This window comes from Eleutherodactylus coqui, chromosome 1, assembly GCF_035609145.1.
Source record: "Eleutherodactylus coqui strain aEleCoq1 chromosome 1, aEleCoq1.hap1, whole genome shotgun sequence".
In the NCBI taxonomy this organism is placed as follows: domain Eukaryota; kingdom Metazoa; phylum Chordata; class Amphibia; order Anura; family Eleutherodactylidae; genus Eleutherodactylus; species Eleutherodactylus coqui.
Window position 1 is genome coordinate 375,207,868 of NC_089837.1, and position 23,700 is coordinate 375,231,567.

At 41.8% G+C, this 23,700-nt stretch overlaps 1 protein-coding gene across 1 annotated transcript in view; it reads left to right on the forward strand.

The window, feature by feature from the left end:
* ALCAM (activated leukocyte cell adhesion molecule) overlaps positions 1–23,700 on the forward strand; it is a 120,786-nt gene that overhangs the window by 87,041 nt on the left and 10,045 nt on the right. The window contains exons 9-14 of the mRNA XM_066578655.1: positions 410–522; positions 3,223–3,355; positions 4,076–4,209; positions 4,554–4,686; positions 5,323–5,361; positions 5,886–5,991. Of these exons, the coding sequence (XP_066434752.1) occupies positions 410–522; positions 3,223–3,355; positions 4,076–4,209; positions 4,554–4,686; positions 5,323–5,361; positions 5,886–5,991 (658 nt within the window). The remainder of the gene's footprint in view (positions 1–409; positions 523–3,222; positions 3,356–4,075; positions 4,210–4,553; positions 4,687–5,322; positions 5,362–5,885; positions 5,992–23,700) is intronic.

Consider the following 23,700-nt stretch of genomic DNA (forward strand, 5'->3'; position numbering starts at 1 on the left):
TCGTCGGGGATCTCGGCAACCAGTTCCTGCCAATTTATTGGTGACCCCTCAGTCATTAAAAGACAAAGTTGAAAAGAAAAACAAAAGTCCTGAAATACCCCTTTAACCTCTCTGAGACCTCTATCAACTGTGTGTTTTTTGTTTTTTTTTATTTTATTATTTTTATGACTCCCTACTGACACTTTATATTGTAAGAAAGTAATTCTCTTCACCTGCGTCATGTTTCCTCCAGCGGCACCGTGATCTCTCTGCCTTTTGTCTGCCTTCATCATATGAATTTTAAGACCACCTTAATTTTATCTTGTTCTAATTCCAATCAAATGAATGTTGCTAAACAGTAAAAAAAAAATTTCTTGCAGCCAAGAAGTATGTTTTCTTTGCAGTGTCTAATTCCGTTCTTGTCTTTTAGACTTAGACTTGTCCTTGACACCTAGTGGAGATATTACCAAACAGATTGGAGACAGTCTTTCCGTATCTTGCATTCCTTCTGCTAGTAAAAATGTTTCAGTTACGTGGATGAAAGTGAGTTTTATTCCCTTTTATGGCCTCCGCAAACATCTGTTATAGAGAGAGAACGTACGTGTGTGTGTGTGTGTGTGTGTATACAGAATAAGTTGTGTGAGAGGAGCGTGGTAGAAAGTACTGCTTTTCCTAGAGATTTATCCTAAATAGTCGTGTCAGCCAGAAACAACTGACAGTATATATTTATAACATACAAATGATTTGTATCCAATGTAACTGCTGTTTATGCTACATATTTATACTGTAGCTGTTGCTCTCTGCCTCACAGCTTAGTACATAAGGCTATGAATCTCCTTGATTTGTCTCTGGAGTGAAGTAGTAATATTCTTTAATGCACAGAGGAAAGAGCCTGAAAATATTAAAACAAAGAAAAATATGTATACGACAGCTTATTAATTTCACTACGCCAACCAAATAGTCGATTTTACTGAAATGAACAAAAGGGAAGCGAGTTTGTAATGGATATAGATTTATTTATGCAAATGCTGTGATCGTTGCTAAGGATGGATACTGATGGACAATTTTATGGAAATCAAGGCTCAATTCATTGTAAACACTGGAGCAGATTTACTTAGGCCTCATGTCCACGGGGAAAATCAGGCCCGCTACGGATTCTCCATGGAGAATCCGTAGCAGGTCCCTCCTGCCCCGCGGACATGAGCGCTGAAAAGAAGAATAAACTTACCTCCCGCCCGCTCCGGATCCTTCCTTCGCCGCGGCGTCATCTTCTCTGCGTCGCGGCCGGATCTTCTTACTTCGGCCCGGCGGATGCGCAGGATGACGTCGGTGACGTGCCCCGCGCATGCGCCGGCCCGCAGAAAAAAGATCCGGCAGCGACGGAGAGAAGATGGAGCCGCGGCAAAGGGAAGAACCGGAGCGGGTGAGTAAATTCCTATTTTGGTCTCCCGCGGATCCGGACGGCTTCCATAGGCTTCAATAGAACTCCGCGGGAGCCGTCCCCGCGGGAGGCCTGCACGAAAATGGAGCATGGTCCAGATTTTTTCATGCTCCATTTTTTTAAAATTCCCTTTTATTGACCATCCGCGGGTATTTATCTACCCGCGGGTGGTCAATGCATCCCTATGGGGTGCGGATCCGCGGGCAGGAGAAGAGTTAAAATCCGCTGCGGATTTTAATTCTCCTTTTGCCCGTGGACATGAGGCCTAATACAGGCGGGCGACCGGATTCCGCAGCAAATACGCCCATGGCATTCTATGCAAAAGTGATTCTTCATGCACACAAGCAGAAAACTGATTGTGGTTTCCGCGAGGCGATGAAAAATCACCACATGTTCCATTTTCCTGCAGTGTCTGCATGGCAGCTTCTGCTGCCAGGGCCGGATTCCGCATATGGAAGCTGACCTGCCCATGTACATGCGGCATAATAGTGCAAACTTATAGTCTTGAACTGTTTCAGATTTATCACACTAGCTCTGTTAAATAATAATTTAGGCACATCTTTGGACTGTCTATACCACGTATTAGTTGGCTTAATGGTGGGAAAAGGTCATACCACTGTCATAGAAGCCACGCACTCCTTTCACTATGAAGCCGCGCTTCTTTTGGATTTGGTAGGGAGAAAAAAATGTCTAAAATACATCACAGGGCCTCGTTCACACGAGCGTGTGTTCACGCGTACATAGGTGCACACAAAACTGCGTATCTATTTGAGCCATTGGTTTCCTATGATGTGTTCACATGTACGTGTTTTACAGGTGTGCAAACGCGCACCTGCAAAAGATAGGACATGCGTGCACCGCATAGGTCCGTTGTGCGTGTAAATATTCCGCGCAGGGAGTCCCCTCATCATTGAACACTGTCACAGTGTTCAGTGTTGATGGCACTCCCCGCGGGGAGTAAAGAATCCCCTGCCGCAGCTGTCACAGCTGTGGAAAAAGATCACAATGTTCTCCCATTCATTTCAGTGGGGCCGCCACTGCTGCCAGCGGCTCCATTGAAAGCAATAGGCTGCTGGCAAGCCCTGCAGTGATTTTCGGGGAAGGACTTTAAATATATGCTCTTCCCTGAAAATCATTCCTAGCATATATAAAAAAATTTATACTCCCTCTCCGCCGCTGTGGGACTCAGATGCATCCAGCTGCTTGGTCCTCCTGAACTGATCTGAAGCTCTTTCAGCAGGCAGGGATTTAAAATCCCCGCCTGCTGAAAGGGCTGTATCTGATTGCCTGAGCGCTCAGCCAATCACAGGCAGCACTCAGCAGTCATTCAATGCACTCAGCCAATTAGATACAGCCCCTTCAGCAGGCGGAGATTTTAAATCCCTGCCTGTTGAAAGAGCTTCAGATCAGATCAGGAGGACCAAGCGGCTAGACGCATCTGAGCCCCACAGCGGCGGAGAGGTGAGGATATATATTTTTTATATATATATACATGCTAGGGATGATTTTTCAGGGAAGGGCTTACATTTAAAGTCACTGCAGGGGTTCCCGGCAGGCCATTGCTTTCAATAGGGCCACCGGCAGCAGCAGCAGCGCCATTGAAAGCAATGGTGCATGGAGCTTAATTCAAGCGTGTTTTTGTACGTAAGTGGATGCGCGGTTTCGTGTTTTTGTATTATGTCAACCTTTTTAAATGCTTTTTATTTATTTACTTTTTATTGTAAAGTGATGGAATTCAAACCAATTTCTAGACAAGTTGGCAATTACCACAGCACTGATGGGGTTTTTGTTTGTTTTTTCAGAACCAAAAAATGCTCACACAACCTACTTTTACAAATCTGCAGTATCGAGACTCTGGTGTCTATGAGTGTGAGACTAGCTTAATGGAAGTTGATGGTCTAAGGAGAAAAAAAACACTAAGACTTACCGTAGAAGGTTGGTAAAACCTGCTTAATAGTACACGCCTAAAGAAATATATGTTGATGTTTTAGGTCTATAGGCATTGTTTTCACCCTAAAATGGGGCAGTCTCTCTCCATCTGTCAAGGTCAGGATCAGGCTTGGGGACCAGTGGCTGAAACTGTCTGAATGGATGTTGTTAAAGAAGCAGTATAGTCCAGAATAACAGTTCTAGTTCAGTACACCAATAGGAGCAACAGTGTGTAGCATGTGGAAAAAAACAATTGACGTTCAGTAAACACATAAGCACGGCCGTTTGTAATGTAGGCAACACAGCCGCAATCGGCTAGACTATCGGCAGAAGACTCAATAATCAGGCCCGAGGTCCGAGATATACTGGAAGTCAGAGATGGGGCTAGTTAGACAATCAAGGAACTAGTCAGTAGGTTCAGCAAAATAGCTGTCCAGGATCATCATAAGCAGGGCCTGGGATACAGGGGTTCTTAGTTCAAATCCTGCCACCCACATTAAAACCATCCAAAAAAGAGAGAAGCCACAGCAACCAGAGGATGTTCAGGAGACAAAGTTTAACCTGAGGTCTCATGCAAATAAATATTTGAAGTGCAATCCATATTTTTTTTTGCAAGATTTTGTTAAACATAATGTTATTACCCTGTGTTTTTAAAAAGAAGTAGAGGAAAGGGTAGTTCTGAAATAGTTCTGTTTGCCATATATTTTTGTTATTTGCCCTCTGTAGGAAAGCCACGGATCAAGCTATCTAAAAAAACAAATACCGATGGAAAATCAAAAACCATTTTCTACGAGGTAGACGGCTTTCCAAAACCCGAAGTGCAGTGTGTCAGTTTAGGTAATGGAGTATATTTAAACAAGGTGAGCTATTCCTGCATTCATGTGTCTAAAGATATGTCCTGGGTTATAGTTAGATATTTTGTCTGATTTGCAGTGGACATTTGATATATAGTTGATGATTTTTATGTACCATAATGGGTTAATCATATTTTTAGTACTTTTTTTTTTACATATGCATGTGATACTGAAAAATACCTGAACTGATACATTAAAATTTGTACTAATGTGTCATTTAATGTATATATGAAGAAATAAATACAGATGGTTTTTGGCATGAATGGGAATACAATGTTGAAAGAACTGTATGCATGCATTAACGATTTAATGCCAAATTGACCTAACCCTGCCATATTTGTATTTTACAGACTGAAGAAACCACATTAAGTAATGGTAGATATGCTGCAAAAATAATCATCTCCCCAGAAGAAAATGTCACCATTATCTGCAGCGCTGAAAACAAACTGGGGAAGGAATCCCATTCCTTAAATATCTCTGCTAGTAAGTAACCTGTCAGTCAATCCTCCGCTTGTCTACTCTAATTAAGGGGGCACTAATCAACGACTTGTGTACCAGTCAGTCCTGTTTCGGTGTCAACATGTAAAATCCCATGTTAATTCACCACAACATAAGTCACGCTTTGCCATTAAATCAACCCATCGTTTGACATTTTGTGTAACCATGGATGCATGGATGAAAGGATGGCACTATTTTTTTTATCTGTTGAAAAAGCAATATTTGCAACGGCAGCTTACACCAGAGTTAAATTGTTGCAGAAAGAAGCCAAAAGGCCTCTAAAAAGCATAATTAAAAGGAAAAGGATAACGAAGCCACCTGATTGACCTGATTTACTGTCTTCTCTGTGAATTGGGAATTATCGCTCTGCAATTCTCCTTTGTCTGTATTAACCTTGTCATCCTGCATAGAAGAGGATTCTGAAAAGAAGATTGGGTTAGTCAAGCCCCTATTACATCGGTGAAAAAGTGAAACCTTCTCGGTAGTTTTACTTGCACTAAGGGAAGAGTCCTTTTACTGCCGGAGATTAGAACACATTATGGTGGTGAAGGTGACTTTCATACATCAGCAGAAATTTTTTTTTTTATTATTTTAATTTCACTTCTCAATTTTTCATTTCAGTCAGCATCCCAGAGCCAGTTGAGCCTAATGATAGAAGTGGTAAGTAAAGCAGTAGCGTAAGGTGTTTCTCTTCTTCCTGGGTTTTCCACTTTTTGTTTTCTCTGAGTACATCTTATTTTTATAATTCTGCACCGCTAGAGCTTCTAAAAGGACACTGTCTTTCTGCTGCACTTTAACTCTCAGAACTGTCCTAAAAGATGTCTTTGTAAGTCAGCAATCTTCTGTTTGGGAAGGTGAGAAGAATAAGTAATGCGGTGGGGTGTTTGTAGCTCTTGTGTATATTGTTTTGCATACTAAATACTTGACTATGAACGGGAAGAAATACAATTAGTATGTCTGTGCGGAGAGAGTGACACGAAGCTTGAGAGCAAGTCTCAAAGTCATCCTTGTATCTCATGTTTTTTTAATGGAAATATAAATTCACCGAGCTGCTGTGACAGTTGCTCACTTTTATGTGCCACATTTGTTTGTGCTCACTGGGTTCTCTATTGAAACGTATCGCTACATATTGGTGGGGTTTCTTTTTACTATTATTTCTTTGTATTTCATTGATCACTTTTTAGGTGAAAGTAATGACCATGCAAAACTCATTGTTGGAATTGTTGTTGGCCTTCTGCTGGCTGCGCTTGTTGCCGGATTAGCCTACTGGATATACATTAAGAGATCAAGGTAGCTGAACATCTTTTCTTTTATTTACCCAGTCATTGAATGCAATTCAAAAAAGTATATACCCTAACTATATAGGACTAAAGTTTTTATATGAATTCATACCTAAAACCTTAAAAGGGTTGTCCTACTTCTTACTATTGATGATGGGACATTATTGGAGGTCAACAGAGTCCACCGCTTGTGGCCCCTGGTGATTAGCTGTTCCCCCAGGCCGGTCACTTTGTATTGGACTGTTTTTGTGCTGGAAGCATACAGCTCTGTACATTGCGCAGTGGCTCCAGCTGGTATTACATGCTGAATCCCAGCGGCAAATAAATACTGTGATCACTGCTATGGGTGGATATTATGAAAAAAACATAAGGAAATTAAGATTCTAATGCAGGACTCAGTATGTAATACTAGCCCCATCCACTGCACATAATACGATCCCATCCGCTTCCGATACAAAGGCAGCTCCATATACAGTAAGGATCCTGCCAATCTGGAAAGTTTGACCTATCTTGAAGATAAGTCATCCATAGTAAAAAAGTGGGACAACCCTTTTAATAGTGAGGTGTAAATATGATTAGACATTACGGTTTGTTGCAAGTAAAACTTAATCATGTAGTACAAAGTTGTTATCGCTTACTAATATATGTTGTCAATCTCCGTTTACAAGATTTTTGCCTGAAGAAAGTGAATGTTTGCATTGCATTATATTCTTACACAACTGTTGAGGTTGTTACAATATGTACAGATAGGAGGCGGCCAGTGTGTATAAGATCTCCGTCTGGAGAGAGACATGTATGGTCTTAAGGGCCCATTTACAAAAGTGAATTTTTTTTTTGCTTCTTGTCCATTGTCTAAATTCTGCATGCAGAAAAATGAACAATAGATTGGTCCATGTAAACAGGCAAGCGTTCACTTATATGAGCGACTGCCTGTTTACTGTGAATTGGAGCGGACAGGGTGGAACGATCTCTAGCCCGCTCCGCCTCCATTCAATAGCGATGGAACTATTATCACTGGGGCGACCTGTTGGGCATCTGCGCTCGTCAAGTTGTCCTGTGTGAAAGGGCCCTAAGCTGCAAAAGTGTTAAGTATATCGTTAGTAAGTTTTTAAACGTGTGCTTACTTGTGTGATAACTAGCAAAACTGCAATATACTTTATGTACTAAAAAACTGAGATTTTTATGCTGAATAATCCTTTTAAAATGCTGCCCACTAGGGATCGTCCTCCTAAGTTGTTTGCTCTCTGTTCTCAAATGAGGGACTGGAGACACAATTATGTTAAAACAAGATGCGGAGGAGGGAAATGAGTCAGTGTTCATTGAAATATATAGAGAGCAGAACAGAGGCAGACAAGGGAAGGAGAGACTCGCACAGAAGCTGCGTTATATTAGGTCCTGTTTACTGTGTTTTACCTACAGAAATCAAATCTCCACTGCTCAGTAATGATAGCATACATCTGTGTGTGTTACAGACAGAGCAGAACCTGTAATTCTCTGCCTCTTGGTCTATAGAACACAGCACATCATCCATTCTCCTCTCCAGTCCTGAGAGGATTCAGATTAGGATATACACCCTGTAGTGGAAAAAAATACAGGTTATAAGCCATATAATGACCTAAAATATTCTTCATATACATACATATTACAGCTTACTCAATAACAAGTTGTAAAAAGTTAGGTACACTTTAACCCCTTAACGACTGCCCCATCGGGAAACTACGTCCTCAGAAAGTGGGCTTTAATCCTAGAGGACGTAGTTTTATGCATCCTCTTAGGATTAATGCCCACTGGCCTGAGGACGTGACAGCTCCATGCTGTCGGTGCCCGCAGGTAGCCGACAGCATGGAGCTGTCATCCCAGGATGCGGGCAGTCCGCCCCGGCATTGCGATCGGCGCTATCCAATCGATAGCGCCGATCGCAAAAAAGTAAACAAAACTGTGTAAAAAAGTAGTAATTCAGCTGCTCTGATGGATCGGATCCATCACGGCAGCTGAAAATACTCACACGGCTTGTCGGCGGTGTCCCCCGGAGATCTGGTCCTCCCGGACCCGGCGGCGGCCTTCTGCGCATGCGCGCCAGGCGATGACGTCACGCACAGAAGCCCGGGTGTCCCCGGCAAATTTAAAATCTCCTGGCTCCCGGCTCCTGAAGGTAGCCGGGAACCAGGAGGTGTTACCAGGGACCGCTGTGAGCGGTCTCCTGGCCCGCGATCGCCGCTATCCATTGGATAGCGGCGATCGTGAAAAAGTTGAAAAAGTAAAAGAAAAGTGAAGTTTCACCTCCCCTCATAGATCAGATCCATGAGGGGAGGTGAAAATACTCACCCCGGTCCTCTGCGATGTCCCGGGACCCGAAATCCCTGTCTGCACATGCGCGTCCGATGATTGACATCGGGCGCGTGCACAGAGGGGCTCGAGCCCCGGGAAATTCAAAATTCCTCTGCTCCTGGCTGCCATGTGTAGCCAAGAGCAGAGGGATGTCACTGGGGACATGATCACTGTCATCCAATGGATGACAGTGACCATGTAAAGTAAAGAAAAAAGTGCAAAAAGTAAAAATAAAAAATAAAAAAAGGGGTAAAAAGTAAAAAAAAAAAGTTTAAAAAAGTTTTAAAAAGTTAAAAAAAGCAGGTACCCGTGTCATCACTAAGCGAGGGTGCGGGAAATAAAAACCCCAACAAAAAAAAGTGTACTGCGAATGACCACCTGTGTGAATAGGCAGTTATGCGCAGTACATTACATGGCCGTACGCAGGGTCACAGCCGGGCTCACAGCTGGGATCCGCTGCGGGCCTCCGCAAGCGGATTCCGCCTACGGCTGCGTGAGCCTGGCGTTATTCAGATCACTACCTGTAATATGCAATTTACAAGAAGCCCCGGGAACACTCGCCTTCCTGCAGTTCCAGGAGCAGCTTGTTGAGCGCCTTCTATGTGAGACCGCCGCACCTCATCAAGCTTACGGAAACTCACGGAGCGCCACTTTTTACACCCCATACCCGCCACTGAGGTCAAGAAATACCCCCAAAAAGTATGAGAGGAGGGGGGATACATGGTTTTATTGCCCCATGTACCCATCCCAACCAGCCTCCGTAATTACCCCTGTCTTTGGAAATACTACACAGTTCACATTATTACTTTTATCTAAGATTTGGGGAACGCCGAAAAGAGCACGGAGGGGGAAGGGGGGATATTTTTAGGGAGTCAATTTTTATTCCGTACAAATGAGCAATAGGGCCTTGAATTTATTCAGTTGAGCCCTGCAATCCAACGGGTGTGTTCCCTCCATTACAGGCCTTGCCATGTTTCCTGTAAGTAGATTAGGGCCACAATGGGTATGTTTCTGAACACGGGACAAACGGGGGTATCCATTTTGGGGTGAACGTCTTCATTCCTATGTACACTGTACAAAAAAATAGTTTTTAAATTGACAAAATTGACAAAAAAAATGAAAATCGTAATTTTTTTCCTTCTGCTTTGCTTAAATTTATTCAAATACTGTGGGGTCAAAATACACAATACACCCCTAGATGAATTCGTTAAGGGGTCTAGTTTTTAAAATGGGGTCATTTGTGGGGGTTCTTTATAGTTTTGGACGCTCAATGGCTCTATAAGTGGGCAATGGGGCCTGGAATTTATTCCGTTGTACCCTAAAATCCAACGGGTGCTCCTTCCATTATAGGCCTAGCCATGTGTCCTTTAAGTAGATTAGGGCCACAAGGGGTATGGTTCTGAACACGGGACAAACGGGGGTATCAATTTTGGGGTGAAAGTCTTCATTCCTATGTGTGCTGTACAAAAAAAAACGTTTTTAAATTGATACAACTGCCAAAAAAATGAAAATTGTAATTTTTTTCCTACTGCTTTGCTTAGATTTATTCAAAAATTGTAGTGTAAAAATACACAGTACACCCCTAGATAAATTCGTTAGGGGTCTACTTTTCAAAATGGGATCATTTGTGGGGGTTCTCTGTCGTTTTGGCCGCTCAAGGGCTCTACAAGTGGGCAATGGGGCCTAAATCACCTTCATGCTAAATTTCTGTTCTGAAAGCCACCGACTACTCCTTTCATTTTGGGCCCCGTTGTGCATCCAGACAAAAGATTTGGGCCACAATGGGTATGTCTCTGAACACGGGAGAAACAGGGGTATCCATTTTGGGGTGCAAGTCTTCATTCATGTGTGTGCTATACCAAAAAAACAGTTTTTAAAATGACAGAATTCCCAAAAAAACGAAAATCACAATTTTTTCCCTTTGCTTTGCTTCAATTCATTCAAAAACTGTGGTGTCAAAATGGGCAGTACACCCCTAGATAAATTCGATAAGGGGTCTAGTTTTCAAAATAGGGGTCACTTGTCGGGGTTCTCTTTGGTTTTGGCCACTGAAGAGCTCTACAAAAGTGCTATGGGGCCTAAAACGCCTTCAAGCTAAATTTATGTTCTGAAAGATACCGACTACTCCTTTCATTTTGTGTCCCGTTGTGCATCCAGACATAAGATTAGGGCCACAATGGGTATGTTTCTGAACACGGGAGAAACGGGGGTATCCATTTTGGGGTGTAAATCCTCATATTTTTTTCCTATAGAACCCATGAAAATATCTTTAAAATGACATATTGGCAAAAATATGAAATTTTATTTTTTCTCCCCTAAATTGAACTAATTCCTGAAAAAAACTGGTGGGGTCAAAATACTCATGACACCCCTCAGTGAATACATTAAGGGGTGTAGTTTTTAAAATGGGGTCATTTGTGGGGGTATCTATTATTCTGACACTTATGAGCCTTTGCAAACTTGGCTTGGTGCAGGAAAACAAAGTACTCCTCAAAATGCTGAAAAGTAATGTTTTAAGTTTGTACGTCCTCTGAATGGTTAAAAAAACACAAGTTTTTCAAGTGTGCATTCATAATAAAGTAAACAGATGGAAATACATATCTTATCAAAAATTTGTGCCGTATGTTTGGACATATTTGAGATATTACGGTTGAAAATGTGAAAAAATGACTATTTTTTCAAAATTTTTCCAATATTGGTACTTTTAATAAATATACACAAATGATATCGGTCTCTTTTTACAACCTAAATGAAGTACAACACGTGGCGAAAAAACAGTGTCAGAATCACTTGGATATGTAAAGCCTTTACGGAGTTATGCTACGTTGAACGACGCATGTCAGATTTCCAAAATTTGGCTCCGTCACTAAGGCGCAAACAGGCTTCGTCACTAAGGGGTTAAGCTGGACATGCACATTAGATATATTGGCTGAACCCACTGGCTCTTTGTCGAAATTGTTAAGCCACCTAGGAGTTGTCACTTTGCTTCAAAATTTGGCATGCAGTTATATCTCAGCAGATATGCAAATGATTAGAATTGTGACTTGATTAGAAGGTTTTGCCAACTGAGGCCCTAAAAGTAGTTCCAGCATTGGCTCTCAGAGGCTACTTGTGTGTAGTGGACCTATTCTGCTTGCATAGAGCTTGTTGACCACTAGACATGCCTCGACAACGCAATCAGTTAAGTTTAAGAGCGGGGACATTATTGGAATGTGATAGGCTGGATGGTCGTATCGACAAATTGTCGCCACCTGGCCGTTCTGACCAGACTTAGGAGGTGTTGGGCCCAGTGGATGCATGAGAGCACACACGTAAGGCAACCGGGCTCAAGACTCCCTCAATAGACCAACAGTAGAGAGGATCATCTGATCGTTTGACAAACATGAGCAGCTCCAACTCTTTCATTGTCCGCCATCCAGAGATAGGTGGCACCATTGTTACAGGCCCCTGTGTTTGTCGGAACTATTTCCAAGCACTTGCTTGAAAATATTTGGTCTCACTTGCCCCATTACATGTACTGCCTTTGGTACCTACTGTCGCCTCAGTTTGCAGTGATGTTGTGAAAGACAAAACTGGACTGCCACGGAGTGGATCTGGGTCGTCTTAAGCTACAAATTCAGGTTTAGTTTGGGCACTGATGACGGCCGTGTTAGTGTCTGGATACCTAGAGGTGAGCGTCTCAATTTTGCTTTTGCTATGGAGCAGCACACTGCCCACACTGCTGGTACAAGGGACAAAGACAGCTCAGTGATATGTTCAGGACATCCTACAGCCACATGTGTTGCCTGTAATAGCAGGGTTTTCAAGAGGCATTTCCCAGCAGGATAAAGCTCAGCTGCACACTGCCAGAGTGTCACAGGACTCCACCACATTGTCACACTTCTATGACCTGCCCGGTCACCAGATTTATCGCCAATGGAACATGAATGGGACCAGCTGGAATGCCAGCTTTGACAGCCTACACGTTTGCACAATCTAGAGGCTCAGTTACAGCAAATATAGAGCGATATGCCAAGGATACCATATGGAACCTGAATGCCTCCATGTCCTTATATCACAGCTTGCATCCAAGATAGAGGTGGCTCAACAGGGTACTAGAGCCTTCCTTTAAGTGTTCAGTTTTTTTTTTTTAATAGCTTACCCTTTTGCTTTGATATCGTAATCGCTTAGTTATATCAACGTTACAATCACACACAGAAAGTTTCATTCCATTCCAGTGACTTTTTTTTTGACAATGAGTGTTTGCGGACCCTACCGACTCTTCCCTGGTGGCAGATGTCAACGGAGAGAAAGATTAAGCTGTTAGATTTCAATGTGCCCCATCACTTTGTTCTTGGGGAAATAAGCTGCCATCAGAGTTGTCTGACAGTGCATTACTTCATTCAAAGCACATGCATGCTCAACTGAGCCGATTGTGCATGTTAATATTTGTGTCCGGAGAGACAATTCACATCCAGTTAAACATTTTGCCAACAGATAGCTAATATTTATGACCAGCTTTGTAAACGACGAGCATATTTACCAATATTGTAGGAGCATGATTCACGAGTCCTGCTCCAGATCCACCTAGAAACTGGCACAAATCCTCCCACAAGTTCCCAGTTCCCAAACTCTCCCAGTTTGAACAACTCTGTATGTCTCCCACGCCGATTAAATCAGGGGTCTCTGTGATGTATCACCTCCTTCTGTTCGCAGAGACTCACAACGATACAGTTAGATGTGTGGGGAACTGGGAGAGGGAACTAGGGAAATCTTTTTCAGAAGAGGACTGGCTTAAGTCCTTTACATTAACTCACACCCTCACAATTTCATCCAAATTCCAAGAAACTAATTACAAGCTATTATCCCAGTGGTATAGAACACGCACAAGTCTGGCCAAAATGTACCCCCGGACACCTGCTGGTGTTCTCGGGGAAGAGGCAGTTTTCTCCATATTTGGTGCGATTGCTCTTTGATTTCCCCCCTCTGGCGTGATATAACAAACCTCTATAACGCGATCTTTACAGACTCTGTATTCCTTACACCGGAAGCGGCCCTGCTATCTATACTCCCTGGCTCCATAGCCAAAAACAAAAAAAGCCCACTTAAATTCTTCCTAATAGCCATGAGACAAATAATCCCAAGGCTTTGGAAGTCTTCCTCGCCCCCCACGAGAATCTTATGGCTGGAAACTGTGGACCATATAGCCCAAATGGAAGAAATAAACGCTCACGACGAGAACAAAAGAGAAAAGTTCTACTCAACCTGGTCGGCCTGGATACTCTTCTGTAACTCAAAGGATCTGAAGATTTGGCTCCAATCAGGCGTTGTCTCAGTTTAATTTTACTACTCCCATTGTGTTTGCTGCTCTAAATGTGAGATGTTCTGGCGATGCCATTGGCACTCCCCACCCCCTCCCACCACCCCCCATTCCGACCCTCTCGTCTTTCTTTCACTCAATCTTTCTTTTCTTCTAGCTTTTTCTTCTCTCTCTATTTAGATATTTTATAATCTCTCTTCTCACAAAATGATATTTTGATGACCCCTAACGACAACAGAACCTGTGGGAAGTCTATGATTTAATGTTAATGTAGTTTGAAAACCCAATAAAAATACTTTGAACGACAAATCCTCCCACAAATGCCTATTTGGGGTATAATTACATAAGCCCCACCACCTTTTTACGGTCTGTTATCTAGAATAACTTCCACATCCAAAAATCCAGAATGTTTAGAAGATTGTTTTTATTTCTTTCAATCAACTGTGTGGTCACTTTTTGTTTTCTATTACCTTATTTTTGGAAGTGTTGAAATGTCATCAGCCTATGTAACTCCTCTTACATTGCCTAAATCGACATCTGATACTATCTGTGTGTTTTAACTTGAAGTTTAAAATTGAATAGATTCATATCTCCAGATAAACAAATGACAGTGTGCTCTAGTTATGGTTATCTATGTTTGAGCAGTATCAGTCATGTAAACATAATGCTTTTACAGTGCGAGTTTTATCTGTAAATCCCACTGCTTATTGCTCTAACCATACCCCGAACAGAAGCCATGGTTGTAATCAACCAGACCTAGAAATGACAATGTTGCCCTTACATAATAACAAATTGTAGTGCATGTAACGGATTTGTCTATAGTATGAAGCAACACATTATTCACACTGTAGTGCCATCGTACAAATATTCCACACTTCTGTGCCCGTACTATAGAGTAGGCCAAGTAGTAATGCCAACACTGTAAAAACATCTGCACAGAAATGACCACCATCAAGTGACCATAAAATAATCATCTTGTAGTACATAGAGAAGTTACAAATGAGTATAACATCACCCTCTTTCATGGTCCTGAGCTGGTTTCTACTCTAACAGCAGCGTAGATTTCAGCAGGCATGTAAATGTATCTATCCCTACATGGGCTGGTCTCTGCAATTAGAGAGCAACATTTGAAAACTCTGTAGAGATGGAACGGTCAGTCTTATCAGCCTGTACCCCTGTGTTTAGTCCATGGCACTGTGACAAAACAACTCGCTGGATTGTTCACAGTTAATAGTCAAGAGGTTGGAGGAGTCAAGGACACAAAAAATGCTACAAAACACACACAGCTCCTAGGCCACCTTGATAATAAAAGCACATAATGCTAATTTTCCTCTAAACTAGTTGAGGACAAGGAAGTAGCTTGCTTCCACCAAGTTTGCCATGTTGCCCTCAACAACCATTAAACCATTTATGGATTATATTAAAATGACCCGTTTTTGAGACATTTAATGTTTGTGTATGGATATGGGAGCAGATTGTCAGCCTTACTGTAAAACATTTATGTGAACATCTTGGATAAATGGATCTGTTAATTCAGAATACGGAGATAGCTTTGTGATTCCAAATCCATGTTTTCATTACAATATATAGCAAAAATGTTGACAAATGTTCCATTTCTTTAGAAAAGTGAGAATGATGTAAGTGGATTAATCCGAAAACTAATCTCAGCAAAGACCCACAAAGAGCAAATGCTCCAATCTCTATAAGCATGGTTCTTACTAGAAGAAAATATTAACGGTGAACATTTTTTATCATATTCCCAAGTGGTTTCCCTCCTTATTTATTCTGGATATTTTAAGTAAAACAGCGAGAAACTGGAGTCTAAAAATATCTTAAGTGATGTCGTTGTTGAACAGTTTTCGCTTTCATTTGAAAATCAGAAATGTAAGCTTTTGAAGTGTTAATAGCCCCAATGCTGTCAATCATAAAGCCTAAATGATATGTCCTTTAATTAGATTTTATACGAGGATTATCTCCTGCTGTCAGTTTTGATGTGGCTTGTCAGTCTTGTAACTGCTAGGAAGAAATTGACTGCATTGGTACAGTATAGAGAAAAGGATTAATAACCATGATTACTGTTGGCCTTGCCCCCCTGTTTCACTTGACTCCCTATCCATTGGAACCTTTACCAGTCCACTAGGCTAGATATTCCCTCCTAAATGGGAAATTCAATTGAAATAAGCTTCTTAAATAACAGAGATACATATTAGACTATATTAGTTATATAGTATGATTAAAAAGAGCATATCTTTCAAGCTTAACCAGGGGGAGGGGTGGGTGATGTCAAAGGAAAAATATAGAACATGAAATAAACTGTATAGCAAGAGCTAATTTTGCTAATCTGCAAAGAAAAAAACCTACAATAATAAAGTATTGGCTGACAGAAAACAGCATTTCAAACCCAATTTTTTTTTAGGTATTCGTAACGGACGTTTAACAAATAATGGTTTAAATTCTATAAAACAATTTGAGGGAAACCAAAATTGTGTTTATTTAACCCCTTAACAGGAAGGCCTAGTTTGGCCCTCATTTGTTTAAAATGTATGGGAAATCGAAGTTTGATAGATCAGAGTGTAAAATCCCCTACAAGCACTCGCTAATCGCTGGCAGTCCCATACCGTTGAATGGAGCTGCAGCCACCACTTATTTCTGGCTCCTCTTTCATAGTAGAGTGTGCAGTGCTGAGAGGGGAACCCGACGGACTGCCGTTCTCAGGATCAATGGGAGTCCCAGCAGTGAGACCTTCAACCATCAGACTGTTATCACTTATCCTGTGTATCTGTGATAAGTCAGTTATGGGAAGGAATCTCATACTGTCATACTGTATTGAACCTCTGGAGTATACAAAATACTGTAAGCATAGTGTTGATGATCTATAGCAAGAGTTGCATTTACACAAGTTGTGCAGATCTGTTCCTTTATGTGCCAGTGAACACATGAGGACTAGATACTAATGGAAAACTGCTGTGTGGAGGTGAATGCGGTAAAAATTGTTGTTTTCATCCTCAAATAATGAACAGAATCCAACATTTTGATGAGCTTTTTTCCCCTGTTACAATAGTGTGGTTACTGTACACATCTGTTATCCAGGATGAGTTTTACACATTCTGATCCTCTTGTCTTTAACTACGCTTGTAACATGTGCTTACATTAAATGTACAAAAGCTTCACCAACAACCAGAATGAGGATATACACAATGTTGACAATCCTGTGCTGCCAGGCGAAAGGGATATGTAAATCAGATGTGTGAGCATTAGGTATAAAGGAGAATATCACGCAGGCATATGTCAGTACAGAAACTATCAGAATGTCACGAGATGTAGACTTGGGAGACTTCCAACAGCGTCTGGTGGTGGGATTTCACCTGAGCAACCAATCAGTACGGGACATCACAGCGCTTTTGGAACTTCCAAAATTCACTGTAGGCAATGTTTATTTGAAAGTGGAAGACTTCTGGTGTGTGCAGGGCAACCATGTTCATGGAGACCCCGCAAACTGGCAGAACGTGGAAAACGTAGCCTTGTATGAGCTGTGAAGGTATCGTGAACATTATCTGCTGAAACTCTAGTTCATGAGGTCTCCCAGGCCATTGGAACATGCTTTAGCAGAAGAACTGCATGCAAAGCGTTACATGGATGAACGACTGCACAGAAGCCCAATATTACAGTAGTGAATGCACAAAAGCGCCAACAATGGTGCTTGGATTGTAGTCTTTGGACTGTAAATGAGTAGAAGCACATTTTGCGGACAGCTGAGTCACTGTACACCATCTTCCGATCAGATGACCGCACTTGGATGTGGCAGTTGCCTGGAGAGCATCATCCCAACAGTGAAGATTGAAGGAGGTTCTAATATAGTGTGGGAGTATTTCTACTGGTCAGGACTAGGGCCATTAGTTATAGTTAAGTCCACCCTCAACACCAATGAATAAAGGGACATTCTGGACAATGTGGCATTACCTAACCTGTGGCAATACTTTTGGGACAGCTCCGGGTCACTACCAACATGACCGAGCACAATGTCATATGGCACACTGTGTTGAGGCTTGGTTTCAGGAGCAGAACATCTGCAAAATTCGTTGGCTGGCCCAAAGTTCTGATCTCGATCCCATCAAGCATCTTTGGGACAAACTAGAATGCTGTATCCATACACAGAAACTCTCCTTGAGGAATGGAGGCAAATCCCTTCACACATCTATCATAATTTGATGGAAAGCTGGGTTACTAAGTCATGGGGACCGGGGGCGTACCTAAAGGCTCAGGGGCCGGGTGCAAAAGTTCAGCTCAGGCTCCCCCGGGCCTCCACACCCCCACTCCTGTACCCATACCTAGATCATGCTGCATACACCTGCAAAACGAATTTCCATACATGATCTGCCCCTTGGAATAATCTTTGCAAATATGACGCATTTCCTGCACTACATGAAAATTTGTTTGTAGACTCGCAGGCCACTCTGACACACACCGCTTTTTACCACTTATTAGCGCAACATCCCGAGCGCCGTACTAACCGCAGTACAACGCTTCCTTTGATTTTAATGGGGATTACTAAAACCTGTACTTAAATGCTGTGTTTCTGATGCGATTTTCAAGAGCTGTCTGTTCTATCTTTGCGTTTTTGTGTTTTTTAACACACCACCTCACCCAGCACAATGATGGGGTGCATCAAATGCTGTACCATGTGTTCAAAAATGCTGCTTGAAATTGCAGTAAAAAAAACGATTTCAAGCTGCGCTATTGAACGCATGTGAGAGTGGCGTTAGTGTGTGTAAAGTGTACAATTAAATAAAGTATATACAGGGAGATGTTTTAACTTATAGCAGCCGTAGATAGATGGATATGAGACAGACAGATGATGCATACCCCATACCACTTCTCTGCGTGAAGAGACCAGCAGACATCAGACGCTGTACACTGTGCAGGAGCGCAGGGCAATTACCTCATCAGCAGCTTCCTTTGGTCCGTGCCATGCCGTGTGAGTGTCTGCCTGCCTGTTTGTCTCCTCCCTCCCTCCTCCTCTTCTCTGCTGCTCTCTGGCACTCTGTCAGCCGCACCACAGCAATCACGCAGCTGGAAGTGAGACCAGCCGGTAATGCACTCTATGTGCATTTGTATATGGAGGAGGGCGGCCTCTGAGCCCCCTTAGTGCAGGGGCCAGGTCGCCATCGTGACCCCTGATGGTACGCCAGTGATTGGGACCAAAGGTGGCCCAACACTGTATTGAAAAATGTGAATAAAATTGAATTTCATCAACCTCTGTCTATCCCAATACTTTTGTCAACATAGTGTAATCTGTATTGATGAAGTAAGTGTGGTGATTTGTGTATGTACTGCAGAGGAAATATCAGGTTAGCTTTCCTGATGGCATTGCTAAATACGGTTTTTCAAAAGGGAACGTTTGTGCAGATGATATTCCTGAAGCACACTGTAAAACGAGCATATATAGAGGTTGGTGATGTGCCAAAGCCTTCCAAGGGTAGGCAAGATACTGCGGACTTTAGAAACCAACTAGATCTAGTAAATCCATGAACTCGAAGCCTGTTTACATGGCCCTGTGAGAGGCTGGTTTTCTCCCTTCTTGTCATATACCTATTTTTTCTTTAAACAAAAAGCCACAATTGTTTCCAGAAATGTGCAGTTTTTTGCAAGTGTATTTCTATTTCATACAGTTTTATTTGAGCTATCATTTTCAGTGTCGAATATGTTGTATATCATTGGAGCACAAATAATAAGTGTACTATATAGACAACTATTTCCAGTATCAATACAGTCTATTGCGGTCAGCCAAAGCATAACCTAGAATTGTGCCAAGCAAAAAGTATAAGACTCCGTAGCGAATCCCAACATGGCATAAATAATGTCACCATCATCTCTCCACTGAATGTTTACCACTGATTGAAATGTATCAATTCTTCCTTCTCCTGAACAACATTCAGTAGCACTTTCTTGCATCTTCCTGCATAACCCCAAGTCCTAGCACTAGACTATTCATGCCTGGGTCCTGCTTCACTCCCTCAGCTCCAACTCCTCAGATCAACTTAACCTACCAATGTTTGCAAAGTTGCTTGCTTAAACAGCAAAGGAATAAGCCTCCGAATAAAAATGTTTTCTTTCTAAAACCTTTTATCATACAGGGTCTTTAACATAATGATGTCAAATTCTTAATGAATGAATGCATTATTGTGCTTCAAGTCATTTTTTGTTGAGGAAGGTGTTAACATTTCATTGGGTCTGGAATCCTATTGATAACACAGCATCATTTTTCAAAGACCACCTGCTGCATTGGCTGCTAACGCTCAAATCCTTCTTAGCTCTATGGATGGTAGCCTATGAAAAGAATCTCATAGCAGCAGGCAAGCATCCTAAGAACAGCACTCCGCCTTGCCAAAATCGGCAGCCTATACAGATTCGAAGCAATTACCTTCTTGACATTTAATAACACACCTACCAGAACTCCTCTTGTGTCAGCATGCATACTTCAAATGTGTGTTTCCATTGTGGAGCTCAGGGTAAGAATGGATTCATCACTGCAACAAAGCAGCATTTTTTAATAAGATTTTTTGCATCACAATGCTCTTTTATTTATTGTTTCCTCAAAACCTAAAATAAGCCAAGCTGAGATAGTTGCCGGAAAAGTATAATATGAGGTGGCATGAAAAGCATCGGCGAGGGCCATGCAGAATATAGCACATCATGAATGCAAACACGAATGTTGGCTTTGCTCACACCCTTATGATCACAAGACATAGACGTATTTTTCTGTTGAGTAACCACATGCCACTTCCAATATTTGTTCAGTAAGCAAATGTGCAATAGATCTAGCCAAGTTATGGGAACCTCTCTGCTATGGATATATATCCATTGAATATGCCAGAATTGTCTATTCAGTGAGTCCAACTGATGGGGTATCCACCTATCCAAAGGGCGGTTGTTTCCAGTAACCCATTTTTGGTAGAGACTACATATGCATGATCACTTTCCATTATAGTGAAAGGTAGGTACAGATATAGCCAAGCGAGAAGACCTCTTTACCTAACCTCTATGCTAACACAGCCAAGTTTTTGGTTTTCCAGCTCCAAATTCCAAGTGCCAAAAATGTATTTTCCCACACACATATCCATATGAGAGCTTGTTTTTCGCAGGACAAGTTGTATTTTTTATGGTTCCATTTAATGTATCGTATTGTGCGTTGAAAAGCTTTTTGTTTTTAAGGTTTCATTTTTTATGGCATTTATGATCTTCTACCTTGCGATCATGCTAAATGTATATCGTTTTTTTCTTTTGTTATATTTTCATACATTTATGAAATAAATGATGGGACATTTTAATAGTTCAGACTTTTTCAGATTTTAAATTCTGTTTATTTTTTATTCATATTTTTTATGTAAGAAATAGTGAATGGTGTTTGTCTTTTTTGTTAACTTTTAATCTGATTTTGTTTTTTTATTTTGTAGAATGTCCTTTACGGCTCATGCCCAAGAGCGTTACGTGATACGCCTGTGGATTTACGCCGCGGGAGTACCGCGTTTAAAAATGCGATAGTGCCTGCGAGTGGTCGTGGATTTCCGCGGTCTCCCTTAATATGCTATATTAATGAAGACCTGACGCAACATAAATCTGCAGCAAATAAAACATGCCACGATTTATTTCTCCCTGCAGAAATCCGTATCGGAATTCCGCAAGTGAGCATTGGCAGGCAGAAAGCTAGTAGGTTCAAACGCTGTAGAAATCCACCTGTGGGCATTAGCCCTAAATTTTTTCTTTTTTTTTTCTTTTTAAAACTTAACCATGTGATCACTTGTACAATACTTCAATATTCCATTGCATTGTGCTGATAGTGTTATCCTGTTGAGGCCCATTTACACACAATAACTGTTGTTTGAACAAACGAACGACGTAACTACTTTTTTGCTTTTAAAGGATGTGTTTACACGTTTGAAATCCTCTCTATTTCCTTCATTTGCTGGGTCGTTTGGTAGTGTTTATATGTAAAGCAGACATTAACTACTAAAATGCCATGGTCCCTATTAACTGCAGCATCTAAGGGGGTAAATATCCAGTATCTGTCTTATATCCAGTCCTTGCCTGTGTGTGTCGGCTGTATTACAAGCCTCTTTCACACGAGCTACAAAATATCGCTACAAAACCCATCGTTTCTAATGGGTTCTTTCACATAAGAGATGTTTTGTAACCTGAAAGAACCCATTGGAAACCATCAACTTCTCATATATGTAGCCTGTGTGAAACAGGTCTTAGGCTGCATCCGTACGGGCTACAAAATCTTTCTACAAAACATCATTCATGTCATAGAACCCATTGGAAACCATGGGCTTTACATTGTAGTGATGATTTTGTAGCCCGTGTGAAAGAGGCCTTATGTGTGTGGGAGCCTTCCACTACCCTGCAAATTCCAATTAATGGTGTTCCATCTGTACCGGTGAACACAGAGAGCAGAAGCTATGGGGGACTGGAACTGGCAAAAGTAACTATTGTGAAGGATATTTTATGCCTTTCAAAATCACAGAGGTGAGAGAAAAAAATGTACAAAGACATCTCACCGAAAAAGAAGCCAAAAATGTACCATCTGATTAACTGCAGGGCAGGCTCAATCACCATTAGACCCTGGTAGGTCACCATTAGACCAGAAGGCCAGATCGCAATATGAGCAAGCTAAATGTATAGTATACAGCCACCCAGCTCAACCCATCCCAGATTAGGGGAAAGGTTATTTTATGTCTTTCAGCTCAAATACATAGCGGTGTTCCAGGATTTAAAAATCTATTAAAAATAGATTTAGTTCTAGGTCCTTAAAAATACCATGAGAAGGGGGGGCGGCTGCTCTTTTGTTATAAGAGTAGACAGAAGCACACATTCTGTTTCTTTAGTAGAATGCCAAAAAGTGGTATCATATAGGATAAAGAAAAATGGCCAACTTTGTGCTAATATCCTCTAATTGATGAAATTTAACACATTAATTACTCTACAAAAATATAACATGTTATGTATTGTGCTCTTTATAAAATTGTAAAAATTGGATATTTCTCGACTAAATGAATAAAGTAACATAAATTTGATCAGCATATTTGGTATACATCTAGATAATTATATGCAATGGGATATATCAACCATAAACCTTTCTCTCTGTTAGTGTGTAGAGCTAAAGTATAAATCTAGGAAAAAAATCAGGGCTTCTCAAACCTTTTGTGCTCTGGCCTCACCAGCCAATCTGTTGGATTGCCGGGTCTTCACCTGCAAACAAATACTACCATAGCACCAAATGCCACTTTGTAGCATCCATATTACCCCTAACAATGCTAACCAAATAGCATCTGGCAGTGATCATAATACCTTCTAGCAGCATCAAATACCACAGTGCAGGACTAAATACATCGCCAGAAGTCCCGAATACCACAGTGCAACTCAAACAGCCTCTTTAGAAGCGCCAACGTTTATATCATAATAACATCCACTGGCAGAAGCATTGTCCCTCTTCCCACCCTCGCTTCATAGCCAGCAGAATAGTTGCCCCACAACTCTCTTTGCCACTCTGCCCCACAGGCAACAACAATTTTCCAATTCCCACGTCTCCCCCTCAGGCAGCAATGTTGTCCCGTAAAACACTGTTCCCCACTAATGGCAACACTGCCTCTCCTCCACTGATAACCGCATGGTGCCACATCCCCTATTACCGCTCCTCCCAGCCTGGCAGGAACACAGGTGATACTGTGGGTGAAAGTAGAGCCCCACCTCCCCCCTCTTAAATCCTTTGCAGTGCATCTCTAGCCTCCACAGTCCCACTGACATAACTGGGTGCTCGACCTGTGCACTGTAGGTCATGACAGACACCATGCCACCATAGGCCATTCATCCCTTCTAGATGTGGAAACTGCCCTGATAATGCATAACTGGCTTTAGCAGTGCAGTTTTTGCTCTGTACCAATGCCTAGCACTGACAAGGAGCCAGCGCTTCACCAGCGAATGAGTTGCAACTCACATTTTTTAAGGGCACCTGTGTCATGTACTGAAGTGTTATTTTCTCTGCAATGTATTTGCTTTAGGCCCAATGTCCACAGGCAGATTTGATTTGCGGAA